We start from the raw sequence: 13,442 nt of genomic DNA on the forward strand, positions 1-13,442 counted from the left end.
AATAACATTTTTTTTTATTTTTTTTTTTATATATTTTATTATGCACCGTGGGGTTGAGGGGATGGAAATTTCATCTGTGTTGTATGTTTACATGTAGCACATTTGACAATAAAGTTGAGTTGAGTTGAAGGAGACAGAAGCAGACATAGAAAAAGAAGCATAGATACAAAAGGCGACTGTCAACCAGATCCACAGGCGGTCCTGTACAGGAAACACACAGCCAGGCAGATGAGCTCCGAGCCAGCTCCCATGTCAGAGGATGAAGAGAGCACATCCAGTTAGTCACAGTCAGAGAAACAGGACTACACTGGAAAACAGGCCGATCAACATAAATAAACAAAGGTGTTGATGCAATTAATAACCCAGTCGTAGTTGATTGATTTTGAATACAGCATGCTCGCTGCACGCCTGCATGCTCGCTGCACGCCTGCATGCTCACTGCACGCCTGCATGCTCGCTGCACGCCTGCAGGCTTGCTGCACTGGCTGCATGCTCGCTGCACGCCTGCAGGCTTGCTGCACTGCCTGAATGCTCGCTGCACTGGCTGCATGCTTGCTGCACTGCCTGAATGCTCGCTGCACGGCCTAAATGCTCGCTGCACTACCTGAATGCTCGCTGCACAGCCTGCATGCTCGCTGCATGCCATTATGCTCCCTTTGTGCCTGGACGGTTTCTGTTGGTTTATGCAGGTGTTTCTTCTTCTTGAATGTCTGTCTCCCAGGTGCTGTAGATAGTTTATCACCACATTAACTTGATGTGGTGTATGAACTCAAAAAGCTTTTATTGAAGATAAAATCTCTCTATGTGATTTTGAGACAGAGCTGCTGTTCCAGTTTGACGCATAGCGGCGTGTACCATGAGCTATCAGCTAAGTGGCTGATTGTGAATGCTGGAAAATCAGACCACCCTCTAATATCAGGAGAGAGAACTCCAGCTGTCCCGATGAAAGCAATCATTTGCTTTATCGGCACCTATCAGAAAATTTATAGATTAGTGCTGCAACTAACAATTATACAAATTGATTAAACCGTTGATTAATTTATATATATATATATATATATATATATATATATATATATATATATATATATATATATATATATATATATATATAAAAAACTACTGTTTTCTCACCCCTCGTGGGGTGGTATGTGTCATCCTCAAGCTCGGGTCCTCTACCAGAGGCCTGGGAGTTTGAGGGTTCTGCGCAGTATCTTAGCTGTTCCTAGGACTGCGCTCTTCTGGACAGAGACCTCTGATGTTTTACCTGGAATCTGCTCTAGCCACTCTCCCAGTTTGGGGGTCACAGCCCCCAGTGCTCCAATTACCACTGGCACCACTGCTGCTCTTACTTTCCACATCTTTTCTAGCTCCTCCTTCAGCCCTTGGTATTTCTCAAGCTTCTCGTGTTCTTTCTTCTTGATGTTGCTGTCGCTTGGGATTGCCACATCTATCACTACTGCCTTCTTCTGCTGTTTGTCGATCAACACGATGTCTGGTTGGTTAGCCATCACCCGTTTGTCAGTCTGGATCTTGAAGTCCCATAGGATCTTAGCTCGGTCATTCTCAACTACCTTAGGAGGTGTCTTCCATTTTGACCTTGGGACTTCCAGCCCATACTCATGGCAGATGTTCCTGTACACTATGACAGCTACCTGGTTGTGGCGTTCCATGTATGCACTTCCTGCCTGCATTTTACACCCCGCTGTTATGTGCTGTATTGTTTCAGAGGCATCTTTGCACAGTCTGCATCGGGGGTCCTGCCTGGTGTGGTAGACCCTGGCCTCTATTGATCTTGTACTGAGTGCCTGTTCTTGTGCTGCTATGATTAGTGCCTCTGTGCTGTCCTTCAGTCCAGCCTTTTCCAGCCACTGGTAGGATTTTTTGATATCAGCCACTTCTTCTATTTGTCTGTGGTATACGCCGTGCAGCGGCTTGTCCCTCTATGATGGTTCTCCTTCCTCTTTCTTGTCCTCACTTTCGGTTTTCTCCTGCCTGAGGTACTCACCGAGCCATTTGTCTTTGGGGGCCTGGACAGTGGTCTTGACACTCACTAGCCCTCGGCCTCCCTCGCTACGTTTGGTGTACAGTCTCAGAGTGCTGGATTTGGGGTGGAACCCTCCATGCATTGTGAGGAGCTTTCTCGTCTTGATGTCAGTAGCCTCTATCTCCTCCTTTGGCCAGTTTATTATACCAGCGGGGTATCTGATGACTGGTAGGGCATATGTGTTGATCGCTTGGATCTTGTTTTTCCCATTCAGCTGACTTTTCAGGACCTGCCTTACTCTTTGTAGGTATTTAGCTGTGGCAGTCTTTCTTGCTATCTCCTCATGGTTTCCGTTAGCCTGTGGCACCCCAAGGTATTTGTAGCTGTCCTGAACATCTGTTATGTGGCCTTCTGGTAGTTCAACCCCCTCGGTTCTGATCATCTTCCCTCTCTTTGAGACCATTTGAGACCGACCGCACTTGTCCAGTCCGAATGACATCACAATGTCGCTGCTGTAGATCCTGGTAGTGTGGATCAGTGAGTCGATGTCTCGCTCACTCCTGGCATACAGCTTGATGTCATCCATGTAGAGGAGGTGACTGATGATTGTTCCGCTTCGGAATTGGTATCCGTAGCCAGTCTTTGTGATGATCTGGCTGAGGGGGTTCAGGCCTATGCAGAACAGCAGCGGGGATAGTGCATCGCCCTGGTATATGCCGCACTTGATGGTGACTTGTGCTATTGGCTTTGCATTGGCTTCCAGACTTGTTTTCCACAGCTTCATTGAGTTCTTGATGAAGGCTATTAGAGTCCTGTTGATCTTGTACATTTCCAGGCATTCCAGTATCCATGTATGTGGCAATGAGTCATAGGCTTTCTTATAGTCAATCCAGGCAGTGCACAGATTTGTCTGCCTGGTCTTACAGTCTCGGGTGACTGCTCTATCCACTAGTAGCTTGTGTTTGGCTCCTCTGGTGTTGCTGCCTATTCCCTTCTGGGAAGGGTGCATGTATTGAGCCATGTGCCTATTCATCTTAGCCGCTATGATGGCTGACAGGAGCTTCCATGTTGTACATAGGCAAGTTATTGGCCGGTAGTTGGATGGGGTTGTTCCCTTCTGCGGATCCTTCATGATCAGGATTGTCTGTCCTTGGGTTAACCATTCTGGGTGGGTCCCATCCATCAGCAGTTGGTTCATTTGTGCTGTGAGGCGTGCATGAAGTGCGGTTAGTTTTTTCAGCCAGTAGGTGTGGATCATGTCAGGGCCTGGTGCTGTCCAGCTCTTCATACCTGCCGCTCTTTCTTGGACATCTGCCGTTGTAACGGTTGCTGGTTCTTGTTCTGGGAGATTGCTGTGATCTGTTCTTAGATCTTCCAGCCACTGAGCATTGGTGTTGTGGGATGCCTCCTTCTCCCATATGTTTCTCCAGTACTGTTCAGTCTCAGCCCTGGGTGGATCTGATCTTGAATTACCCTGCCACTGTGAGTACACTTTGGATGGGTTGGTGGAGAACACCTGGTTTATTCTCCTGGCTTCTGCTTCTCCCTTGTATCTCTTTAGGCGGGTGGCCAGGGCGGCGAGTCTTTGTTTGGCAGTTTCTAGAGCCTCAGGAATCGACAGCTTGTTGTACTTAGGTAACCTCTTCCCTACACCTTTCTGCAGGTCTGAGAGCTGACTAACCTCTCTTCGTGTTGCCTTGATCTTGGCTTCCAGCCTTCTTCTCCATGGGGGCTCTGCTTTGTGGCCTGTGGTGTTTATCTTATAGCCAAGCATCTCTAGGATCACTGTAGCTGTGGCGTAGGTCAGCTCATTGGTCTCAGTTATATCTTTAGTAGGGATAGTATGTAGTGCTGCATTTACATCTTCTAGAAGACTTTCAGAGGGTACTCTGTCACTTAGCCTTGGCAGTCTTGGTCGTCGTACTAGGGGATCCGGTTTCGTTATGATCTGCTGTCGCAGGTCAGCTGCCCTTACGTTTAGTGGCCTTGTTGTTGGGGCTGGGGACCCAGTCTCTTTGTGTTGGGTTGATGATATTTCCCTACTGACCTGTTGTCCTGACTCCCCCTTGCTGCAGCATGTCAGTTGTACCTCGTCAATTTCTAGTTGTGATAGGAGCTGCCGTTTGCGGATGTTAGAACACTGAGTTATATATATATATATATATATATATATATATATATATATATATATATATATATATATATATATATATATATATATATATATATATATATATATGTAGCGAGTTAGTTTCTTGCCTTTGTCAAAAAAGTTCAGGCTCAGGATTACTTTTGCTTTAATCCCTGCAGGGAACTGATGGTTCTGCTGGAGGTTTGTTCCTGTTAAAAGGGAGTTTTTCCTCTCCACTATTGTTACAAGCATGCTTAGTGTGAGGGATTGCCTTCGAGTCAATGAGTCGATGCAATCAACTGGTTTTCCTTAGATAGAAAATTTAATCAATTTGACTGTATGATCTAGTGAATGGCCTTCAGATGACATGTGTTGTGAATTGCCGCTATAGAAATAAACTGAATACAATTGGTGCTTCTCCACCATATTTTAGTACAAAGATTGATGTATAAAAATTAACTGTAGAGGACCAGCCAAGGGCCCATCAAGGAAAGTGGGGAAATTTTGAATGCCTACTACTGTAGTGAGAACATCCGCTCATTTGCTACACCCGGTTGTCCTCTAGAAAGCCCCCCAGAGAGTTCTGGGTCTCTTCTGGTTTCTCCTCCCTCTTGGACTAAAATCTACGGAGTTTAAAGAAGTTGTTCTTCTTCTGAAGCCACACTGTGCTTTAATCCATGTTTTCATCGGCACTGAAAAAATAGTTTTCCACATAATTCAGATTTTTATTCGTAAACAGTGGTTAAAACTTGGCCCATTGCTTAATTAACTAGAAACCCAAACACACACAGACCTTTACATTTTGTCAAAGAGTGATCAAATCTAAAGACTATTAATACTGTTTCCAGCTGCTCAGTTAGACAACAAACACAGTGAAACCAGCAAATGATCCAACCACTACATGTACTGCTTTGTTTTTGATGTAGAACCTGTACCAGAACCGGCTCTTGAGCCTGTCTGCCATGGCCTCCCCTACCCGCAGTGGCCAGTCCCGCCAGCGCTGCAAGGGGGCGGCGCGTCACAGCTGCGGTCCAGACACCTACGCGGTCAACGGTCTAAACCAGGAGGCCTTCGTGGTGGGACTGCAGCGCTCCACCAGTGACACCGACCTGGTCTCTCCTGACGCCCGCTCCACGCTAACCGTTAGCTCTGCCCACTACACCATCGGCCAGTCTGAAGATTTGGTGGTCACATGGGACATCAAGGAGGAAGTGGACGCAGGAGACTGGATTGGAATGTATCTACTGGGTAAGTTGGACACATCTGAATGCATTTACAAATATCTATCATGTTAGGACTCTAATCTTATCTCTTATTCTAGACGAGACTCTTTCTGAGAACTTTCTTGATTACAAAAACCGAGGCATCAGTGGATCTCAGAAGGGACAAATAGTCTGGAAGATCGACTCCAACTCCAACTTTAGAAGCTGTGAGTATCTGAAAAACAGAAAAGACCAGCAGAGAAATATTTAACTTGTTATCTGAAAACATTAGATGGCAGGTATCTAATAAGGGTTCAGGGACCTTAATGCGTTCAATTAGTCCAAACCTTTCGGTCTATGTATGGTAAAATAGTAAATGGCCTCTACTAATATAGTGATTTCTATTACATTCAGTGGCCACCTGCATTGTAGCCACAGCTGCCCTGGGGCACACTGACAGAAGCCAGGCTACCGTACGTTGGCACCAACAGTCGCCCTTACTTAAAGATAAAAAGTCAAGTTAAATAGTTAATAAGCCTAGTTAACAATTATATTTAGGTTTATAAACTAAAAAATGTAAGTGCCAATATCAGCATTAGTGCCTCTAAGGTTATGTTGGACCAACAAATAAATATGTTTCTTTCACTCTCAGAGAGTTTTCATGAGTTCGTAGAGAAGCCCTTTTGCCTTAATATATTCGTGCAGGTTGGCAATTGTTGTTATTACTTAGACATTAAATTTGCCATAAAAATATCCATATTTTGTTATGTTATAAAGGTAATAAGGTCTTGTCCTGGATTCCACTAACACAATAAGATTGAAATGTTGATTTTCAAAGTATTTCACTGAGTGACCTATTAAAGGTGAGGCATGGAGCTTTACTGCGCCCTTAATCGGTCCTCCAACAGATCTGACCTGTCCCATCTTTACACAGTGTGTAAACGAGTAATGAAATGTTATTACTCACTTTTATGGCATTGCAGTAGTGTAAACATTGCATTTTGTCATGTATGATTTTGTTTTTATCATACTAGAAGCAATCCCTATAAGGTTATGATGGAACATTTTAGAAATGTTTTCAGACTTGTCACACACAGGAACCTTTGTCACATACTGTGACATGTAGGTACAGAAAATATTGACAAGAGATCACTTCTGACTTATGTCTTTTTTCCCCAGCTGAGACTCAGGTCTGCTTCAGGTACTACCATGGTGTCAGTGGAGCTCTGAGGGCCAATACACCCAGTGTCACCATCAAGAAGGGTTGCCCAGCTGTGAGTCTTAGTTCACTTCATTTCACTTAATGATCCCCTAACATGTCCTCTGGCAAGAGTGTTGTGCATGAACCAATTCAATAAACAGTGTTCCCCGAATCAGTTCATATTTTTAGTGAACCATGAACTGAATGGAACAGTTTTGAACTAATGAACGTGAGCAAGAGTGGCGTTCACTCTTAGAAAAATGAGCGACACACACAGCTCACGTTGGCATTCAATTGATAAGGATACTTATCAATTGAACAAACAGCATGACAGACCAGCATGTCTACTGCTAGCACTCGTCTGTGTGATTCAGGACGTTTCTCAATCTGTGTATCTGTGCGTTCTCATTTGCTCGTGAACCGTCATCAGCCTCAGCCCTACCACTGTTTCAATTCACAAGAACACAAGACAGAGAACGGACAAAGTCCCCTGATGTTGTTCTCACACCTCTCTCTTTACCCAGCATGCATCAGAGCAGACTTGAGACAGACAGTGTGAGTGGCCATCTGCTGAGGCCAACTGTGTTCCAAGGAGACAGAAGCAGAGGATGAAGAGAGCACATCCAGTTAGTCACAGTCAGAGAAACAGGACTACATTGGAAAATAAGCTGATCTCCAACATCTATAAACAACGGTGTTGATGGCAGCAGCACAGCAAATATTTCTCTCCAGGATGGAGTCACAGCATAACAGGAACAGACCAGATGAAGCTACTATGAGAGAAAGCAGAGAGAGCAGAACGTTAGAGATTGAACTAACAGATTCTGCAGAGTAGGAGAATAGAGATAGAATGAATCAGAATGATGAAAAAGGGATCCCTATGTCCTCCAGCAGTCTAAGCCTATAGCAGCAGAACTATAGAGATAGCTCAGGGTAAGCTGAGCCACTCTAACTATAAGCTTTATCATTAAAGGAATGTTTTAAGCATACTCTTAAGGCCAGTTTATGCTTCTCTATGAGAATAGAGGTAGAATGAAGCAGAATGATGAAAAAGGGGTCCCTATGTACTCCAGCAGTGTAAGCCTATAGCAGCATAACTAGTTGTTAAAGTTACATGGTGTACCTTTAACTTGATGTGTCTCCTAAAATTTGAAGTGGACGTGGCTGATATACGGACTTCTTTATTAAGTTCCACTTGGGAGAGTTTGCACAAAAACATGACTTTCTTTTCTGTCCGATTCTTTCTTTGCTAGTTGATCAAACTCTGCCAAGTGCTGTGCAGAACCTGCATCACAAATACCAGCAGATGAGTCTGAATCGCTCAGACTAGTACTAGCAGCAGACATGCTGCTCTGTCAGACTGTTTGCCGTTATAAGAACCGTCAATGCTGAAGTTATTTAATGTAAAGTGTTGTTATGGATTAAAAAACACAAACGTGAGCTGTGTGTGTGTGTGTGTGTGTGTTGCTCATTCTTCTCAGAGTCGCTCTCGTACATGTTCATTACTTCAAATCTGATCCAACCAATTCACAGTTTATTAAAACTATAAACAAATTCAGTGAACTCCGTTCATTGAATGCATTCATGCACAACTCTGGTGGGGTGGGGTTGGGGTGTGGGGGCTGGGGTTTGTACAGTATGGTTTTCTGTACTGAACCCTAAGATTTTATCCGTCATAATATTTTTTTGTATTCATTAAAATCACTTTTATTCACTGAGGTTGTTCTTAAACAGCAACTTTCACAATTTTATTCTTGAATCTTACCAAAGTGTTTTTAAACATTAATACAACAGTAATATACACAAATACCTGTAATAACTGTGTATTTCAGGATTTTTATTCCAAATAATTTCACTAAAAGGGGATAAAGAGCAACTGGTTGATTTGAGTTATTTTTACAGTAAACTATTGTTGTCCTGTTGTCCTTTGGAAGCATTGGAGTCATTGAGGGGATGTTTAGCTGCTGATTGAATTTCCATGGTGGCCCCTTGCATTGTGCTGCCGTGGGCCTATGGAAAATGCTGATGGGACCAGAACCTGATCTGCACTTTCTTCCCGGGTATGGAGGAATATAAATAACCCTGGCGAGAGGATGCAGGAATATACAGGGCGCGAGCAAGCACAGAACGCAGCACTCAGTCCCTCCAATGTAAGCTTTTGGAGGCCAGGGGTGGACAGTGATGTCTGGTCCTCAGCAGAGGAGGAGCAGAGCTACAGCCACAGAAGGACCAGTGCTCTTTGAGTGGGTGTGATGGATAGCATGTGTCTCCAGCTAGGACTGCTATTTCCCAGTCAGCCTGGGAGGAGGAGAGGCCGGAGGACGAGGCTCAGCGGGATAACACGGGTAAAGCTTCACAGTGTGTTCCCCACGTCTTCTCAGTTATATCCTGAATGTTCCTGCAGCGGCTTTAGGGATGCTCTACCTTAGAGCTGACTCTGCTTAGAGGGACGGACTCTTTGCGGCTCATGTGCTCCTGCTTTAATCTGGTCTTAGGTTGCAGGGTGTCTAATGCAGAACGACTAGCCTTAGTGAGGATGAGGTGTCCTTCATCAAAAAACTTCCAATAGTTTGGATGGAACTGGGCCTGCGGTTAGCTTCTATTATGCCCTGCCTGGGGGAAGGCAGGGCATTTTATTTGATGTTGAATCTGCTTATCTCAACCATTTGTGACAATTCATTAGTTCTCTTCAATTTTCCAATTAGTAAAAAATTAATTTTGAATCTCTTTTTTTTCTAAAGGTCCTCATGCAGTTATTGTGTGTTTGCAACTTAGAGACTACTTTGGAGATCAGACTCTTCTGTTTCTGTTTTAATCAGTGACATCAGGTCGAGAGGGTCTGCCGATCTGATGTTATTCTAGAGGCTGAATTGAGCCATTCATTAAGTCAGCGGTTACCAAATTTTTGTTGCTTTGCATCTCTTTAGTTTACAAGTTTTCCTGCTATTGTAGTACCTGTCCCCCCTCCTACAAACTTTAACCGTTTACGAAGAAAACCCAACTGCAACTAATTATATATAATAAAATAGAATTAGGACTGAAACAATTAATGGGATTAATTGATTGTTGAAATATCAACTAATTTATTAACTGCATACTGGATAACTGGAATACATAGTAGGGGTGAGTATTGGCACAGGTTTTGCGATATGATACACGTCGCTATACTTGGGTCACAACACGATATCAAAATATTGCCATATCACTATATATTGTGATATTTTTTCTAGCTATCAAAAATGTATTCATAGATAAGAAAGCTAATGCTGCATATGTTTATAAGAGGATATTGATCATTTTGGTATCCATGTTGTTTGGGTTTGAGTCAGTCCACACCTTCCACTGTGACTGCCTAAAGTACAAATATGGTGCCGCGCCGCACAGCAAAAATGGCTCCACAGTGCTATCTGCCAGAGTGACGGTTGCAGGAAGTGCCCATTTCCCCTCTATGTTAGGTTGAAATTAGTGTTGCGCCGAATTTTTGGCCCCGATACCAATACCCGATACCCAGCTGTTCAGGATTGGCCGATACCGATACCATACCGATACCATCTGTTTGAAATTGACGTGTGTGTGTATATATGAAGAACTGCCTACTAATTGTGTGTAAAACAATTGCCATCATGGCTTTGTGAAGCTGCTGCCTACCTTTGTGTAGCAGGAAAAAAGAACTGAACGATCAATATTATACTGGGCAGCCAAAAATCACAATATATCGCCAAATCGATTTTCTCCTCATACCCCTCTAAAATATTCTAAGATACTCTAAAACATGGCTTTAGGAGACAGAGCGACCCACTTAGAGCAGTAGCTATACCAATATTATTAGAAATATATAAACATTTTACACTTAAGATAAAACCTTTTTGTTTGTCAATCTGCTCTATCAAGAATTCCTCAAGTTGAAAAGTTTTAGCTTCGCCTGGTTTAATTTAATAAAAATCTTTAAGGAACCTTTGGCAATCGATTATGAATGGAATAGTCCAAAATATAATCGACAGATTAATTAATTACCAAAATATTAGTTGCAGCCCTAAGTAGGATATAATCTCCTTTAAATAAATAAAAATTTAATAAAAGAATAGAACCACTGTAATGCAATTATATTATTTTAAACAATTTAAACAGCGATTCTGGTCCAAAATCTGGCTTCTCTATAGGGGGAAGCAGTGTAGTACCAACACTATTTATGGTGGGGGTGTTGTGCTGCTGACCTCGACTCGGGATGTCTTGTGTCAGTGGACGGAGTACTTTGCAGTCCTCCTTAATCCCTCCAACACGTCCTCCATTGAGGAAGCAGAACCTTGGGGCTTTGGGATCTCCCATCTCTGGTCCTCCTTGGTAGCAGGGCCCCAGGGTGAAGGAGATTCACCCTCAGTAATTTAAGGCTCTGGATGTTGTGGGGCTGTGTTGGTTAATGCGACTGTGCAACATTGCATGGACATTGGGGGCAGTTCCCCTGGAATGGCAGGCTGGGGTGGTGGTTCACCTATTTAAAAAGGGGGACTGGAGGTTGTGTTCCAACTACAGAGGAATCACGCCTTAAGGCCTCCCTGATAAGGTCAATTCTGGAAAGGAGGGTCTGTCGCATCTCAGATTCAGGAGGAGCAGTGTGGTTATTGTCCTGGCCGTGGAACATTGGATAAGCTCTACACCTTAAGCAGGATCCTGGAAGGTGTATGGGAGTTTGCCCAACCAGTCTATATGTGTTTTGTGGATTGAAGAAGGCATTTGACCATGTCTGCAGGGGGTCCTTTGGGGGGTACTACAGGAGTATAGAGTACTGGGCCCTTAATGCTATTAGGTCTCTGTACGACCGGTGTCAGAGCCTGGTCCACATTCCCGGCAGTTAGTTGGACTTCTTTCCACTGAGCGTTCGACTCCGGCAAGGTTGACCTTTGTGACCGATTCTGTTCATAACAGTATTTCTAGGCGGTGGAAGGGAGTTGTGGAGGGGATCTGAACTACAGCTGAGTGTGAAAGGCCGTGATGAGCTTCGGCTGGGATGAGCTTCCAAGTCAGAGACCATGGTCTTGAGCCAGGAAAAAGGGGGAGTTGAGGACAACATCATCTTCCTGTTTAACAGAGTCTACAATCATCTGGACAAGCTAGCGAGCACTGTGAGAATCATGTTCTTTGATGTCTCCAGTGCGTTCAACACCATCCACCCGGCTCTACAGGTGGAGGCCCCCATCATGTCCTGGATTGTTGATTACCTGACGGGCAGACCACAGTATGTACGCCTGCAGAACTGTGTGTCTGACAGGGTGGTCAGCAACACCGGGGCCCCTCAGGGGACTGTCCTCTCCCCCTTCCTCTTCACCCTTTTCACCTTGGACTTCGACTGTTGCACTAAGCTAATAGTGGATCCGAGGAGGACAAAAACACCTGTGACCCCTGTTTCCAACCAGGGTGTTCCTGTTGACACTGTGGAGGAGTATAAGTTCCTGGGAGAGTACTTTAACAATAAGTTGGACTGGACTAGAAACACCGAGGCGGTCTACAAAAGGGGCTGACTGTTTTTCCTGAGGAGGCTGAGGTTCTTTAACATCTGTGGGGCAATGCTGAGGATGTTTTATGAGTCAGTTGTTGCTAGCACGCTCTTCTTTGCTGTCACATGCTGGGGCAGTGGGCTGAGGGTCTCTGACAACAACAGACTGAACAAACTGATCAGGAGGGCCGGTGATGTTGTGGGGGAGCAGCTGGACATCCTGACCACCGTGGCAGAGAGGAGGATGCTGTCCAGGCTTCAGTCCATCTTAGACAATGACTCACATCCTCTATGATACACTGGTCCAGCAGACGAGCTCCTTCAGCAGAAGAAGACTCCTTTTACACAGATGCACCACAGAGTGCCACAGGAAATCATTCCTGCCTGTGGTCATCAATCTCTACAACGCCTCCCTCAAATGATTCAGACACCCCCCCTCTGATATTATCTGGATTTATATTAATGTATACATACATATGCATACCGTAAATTCTCTAATATAGGCCCGGGCCTTTATTTCACTCAAGTGCATCGCGGTCCAGGCCTTTATTGGATAGAGGCCAGAATTTGAGACAGGCCTCTATTGCTATTTGAGCAAAACAGACTACCAGTGGAATGAATAAAAATGAGATTTTGTGTCTATTTGAACCTATAAAACACTAGGTTCATTTATTGAAAAAGTACAGTTACCATGTCTCGCTTGGTTTGAAGTAAAAAAAAAAAAAAATCCTCCAATTCTGTTTAATTCTCCTCCTCAGTTTTTCTCCTCCTCTTCATCTCTCCCTTTAATCTCCTCATCACTCGCGCTCCTCCTGTTCTGCTGCGTGTCTGTTCTCTTCCTCGCGCAGACGGGCAGCAGTCAGGGCCTGTCGTCCAGCTGCGCAGGGCTGTGGTACTTGTATGTTACTTACTACCACAAGTATAATGTTGAGGTATGCCCAGAAAAAACGTTTATAGCCCCGGCCTGTATTAGAGACCGGCCATTATTTACCTCCTCTGACAGCGAGACCGGCCAATGTTAGAGTCCCGGCCGCTATTGGAATACAGGCCAATATTAGAGAATTTACGGTATATATATATATATATATATATATGTACACACATATATATATATATATATATATATATATATATATATATATATATATCCATCCATCCATCCATCCATCCATCTTCCTCCGCTTATCCGGGGTCGGGTCGCGGGGGCAGCAGCTTAAGAAGGGAGGCCCAGACTTCCCTCTCCCCAGCCACTTCTTCCAGCTCTTCAGGAGGAACCCCAAGGCGTTCCCAGGCCAGCCGAGAAATATAGTCTCTCCAGCGTGTCCTGGGTCTTCCCCCCGGTGGGACGTGCCCGGAACACCTCACCAGGGAGGCGTCCAGGAGGCATCCTAAACAGATGCCCAAGCCACCTCAACTGGCTCCTCTCGACG

General features: G+C 44.5%; 1 protein-coding gene across 2 annotated transcripts in view; it reads left to right on the top strand.

Moving 5' to 3' along the window:
* LOC119794254 (E3 ubiquitin-protein ligase HECW1) overlaps positions 1-13,442 on the top strand; it is a 103,075-nt gene that overhangs the window by 19,646 nt on the left and 69,987 nt on the right. For both annotated transcript variants that reach the window (XM_038301715.1, XM_038301716.1), the window contains exons 2-4: positions 5,045-5,366; positions 5,440-5,547; positions 6,500-6,594. In XM_038301715.1, coding sequence (XP_038157643.1) covers positions 5,045-5,366; positions 5,440-5,547; positions 6,500-6,594 — 525 coding nt within the window. The remainder of the gene's footprint in view (positions 1-5,044; positions 5,367-5,439; positions 5,548-6,499; positions 6,595-13,442) is intronic.

The sequence above is a fragment of the Cyprinodon tularosa genome, unplaced genomic scaffold (assembly GCF_016077235.1).
Source record: "Cyprinodon tularosa strain WSP-4 unplaced genomic scaffold, ASM1607723v1 ctg472, whole genome shotgun sequence".
Classification (NCBI taxonomy): domain Eukaryota; kingdom Metazoa; phylum Chordata; class Actinopteri; order Cyprinodontiformes; family Cyprinodontidae; genus Cyprinodon; species Cyprinodon tularosa.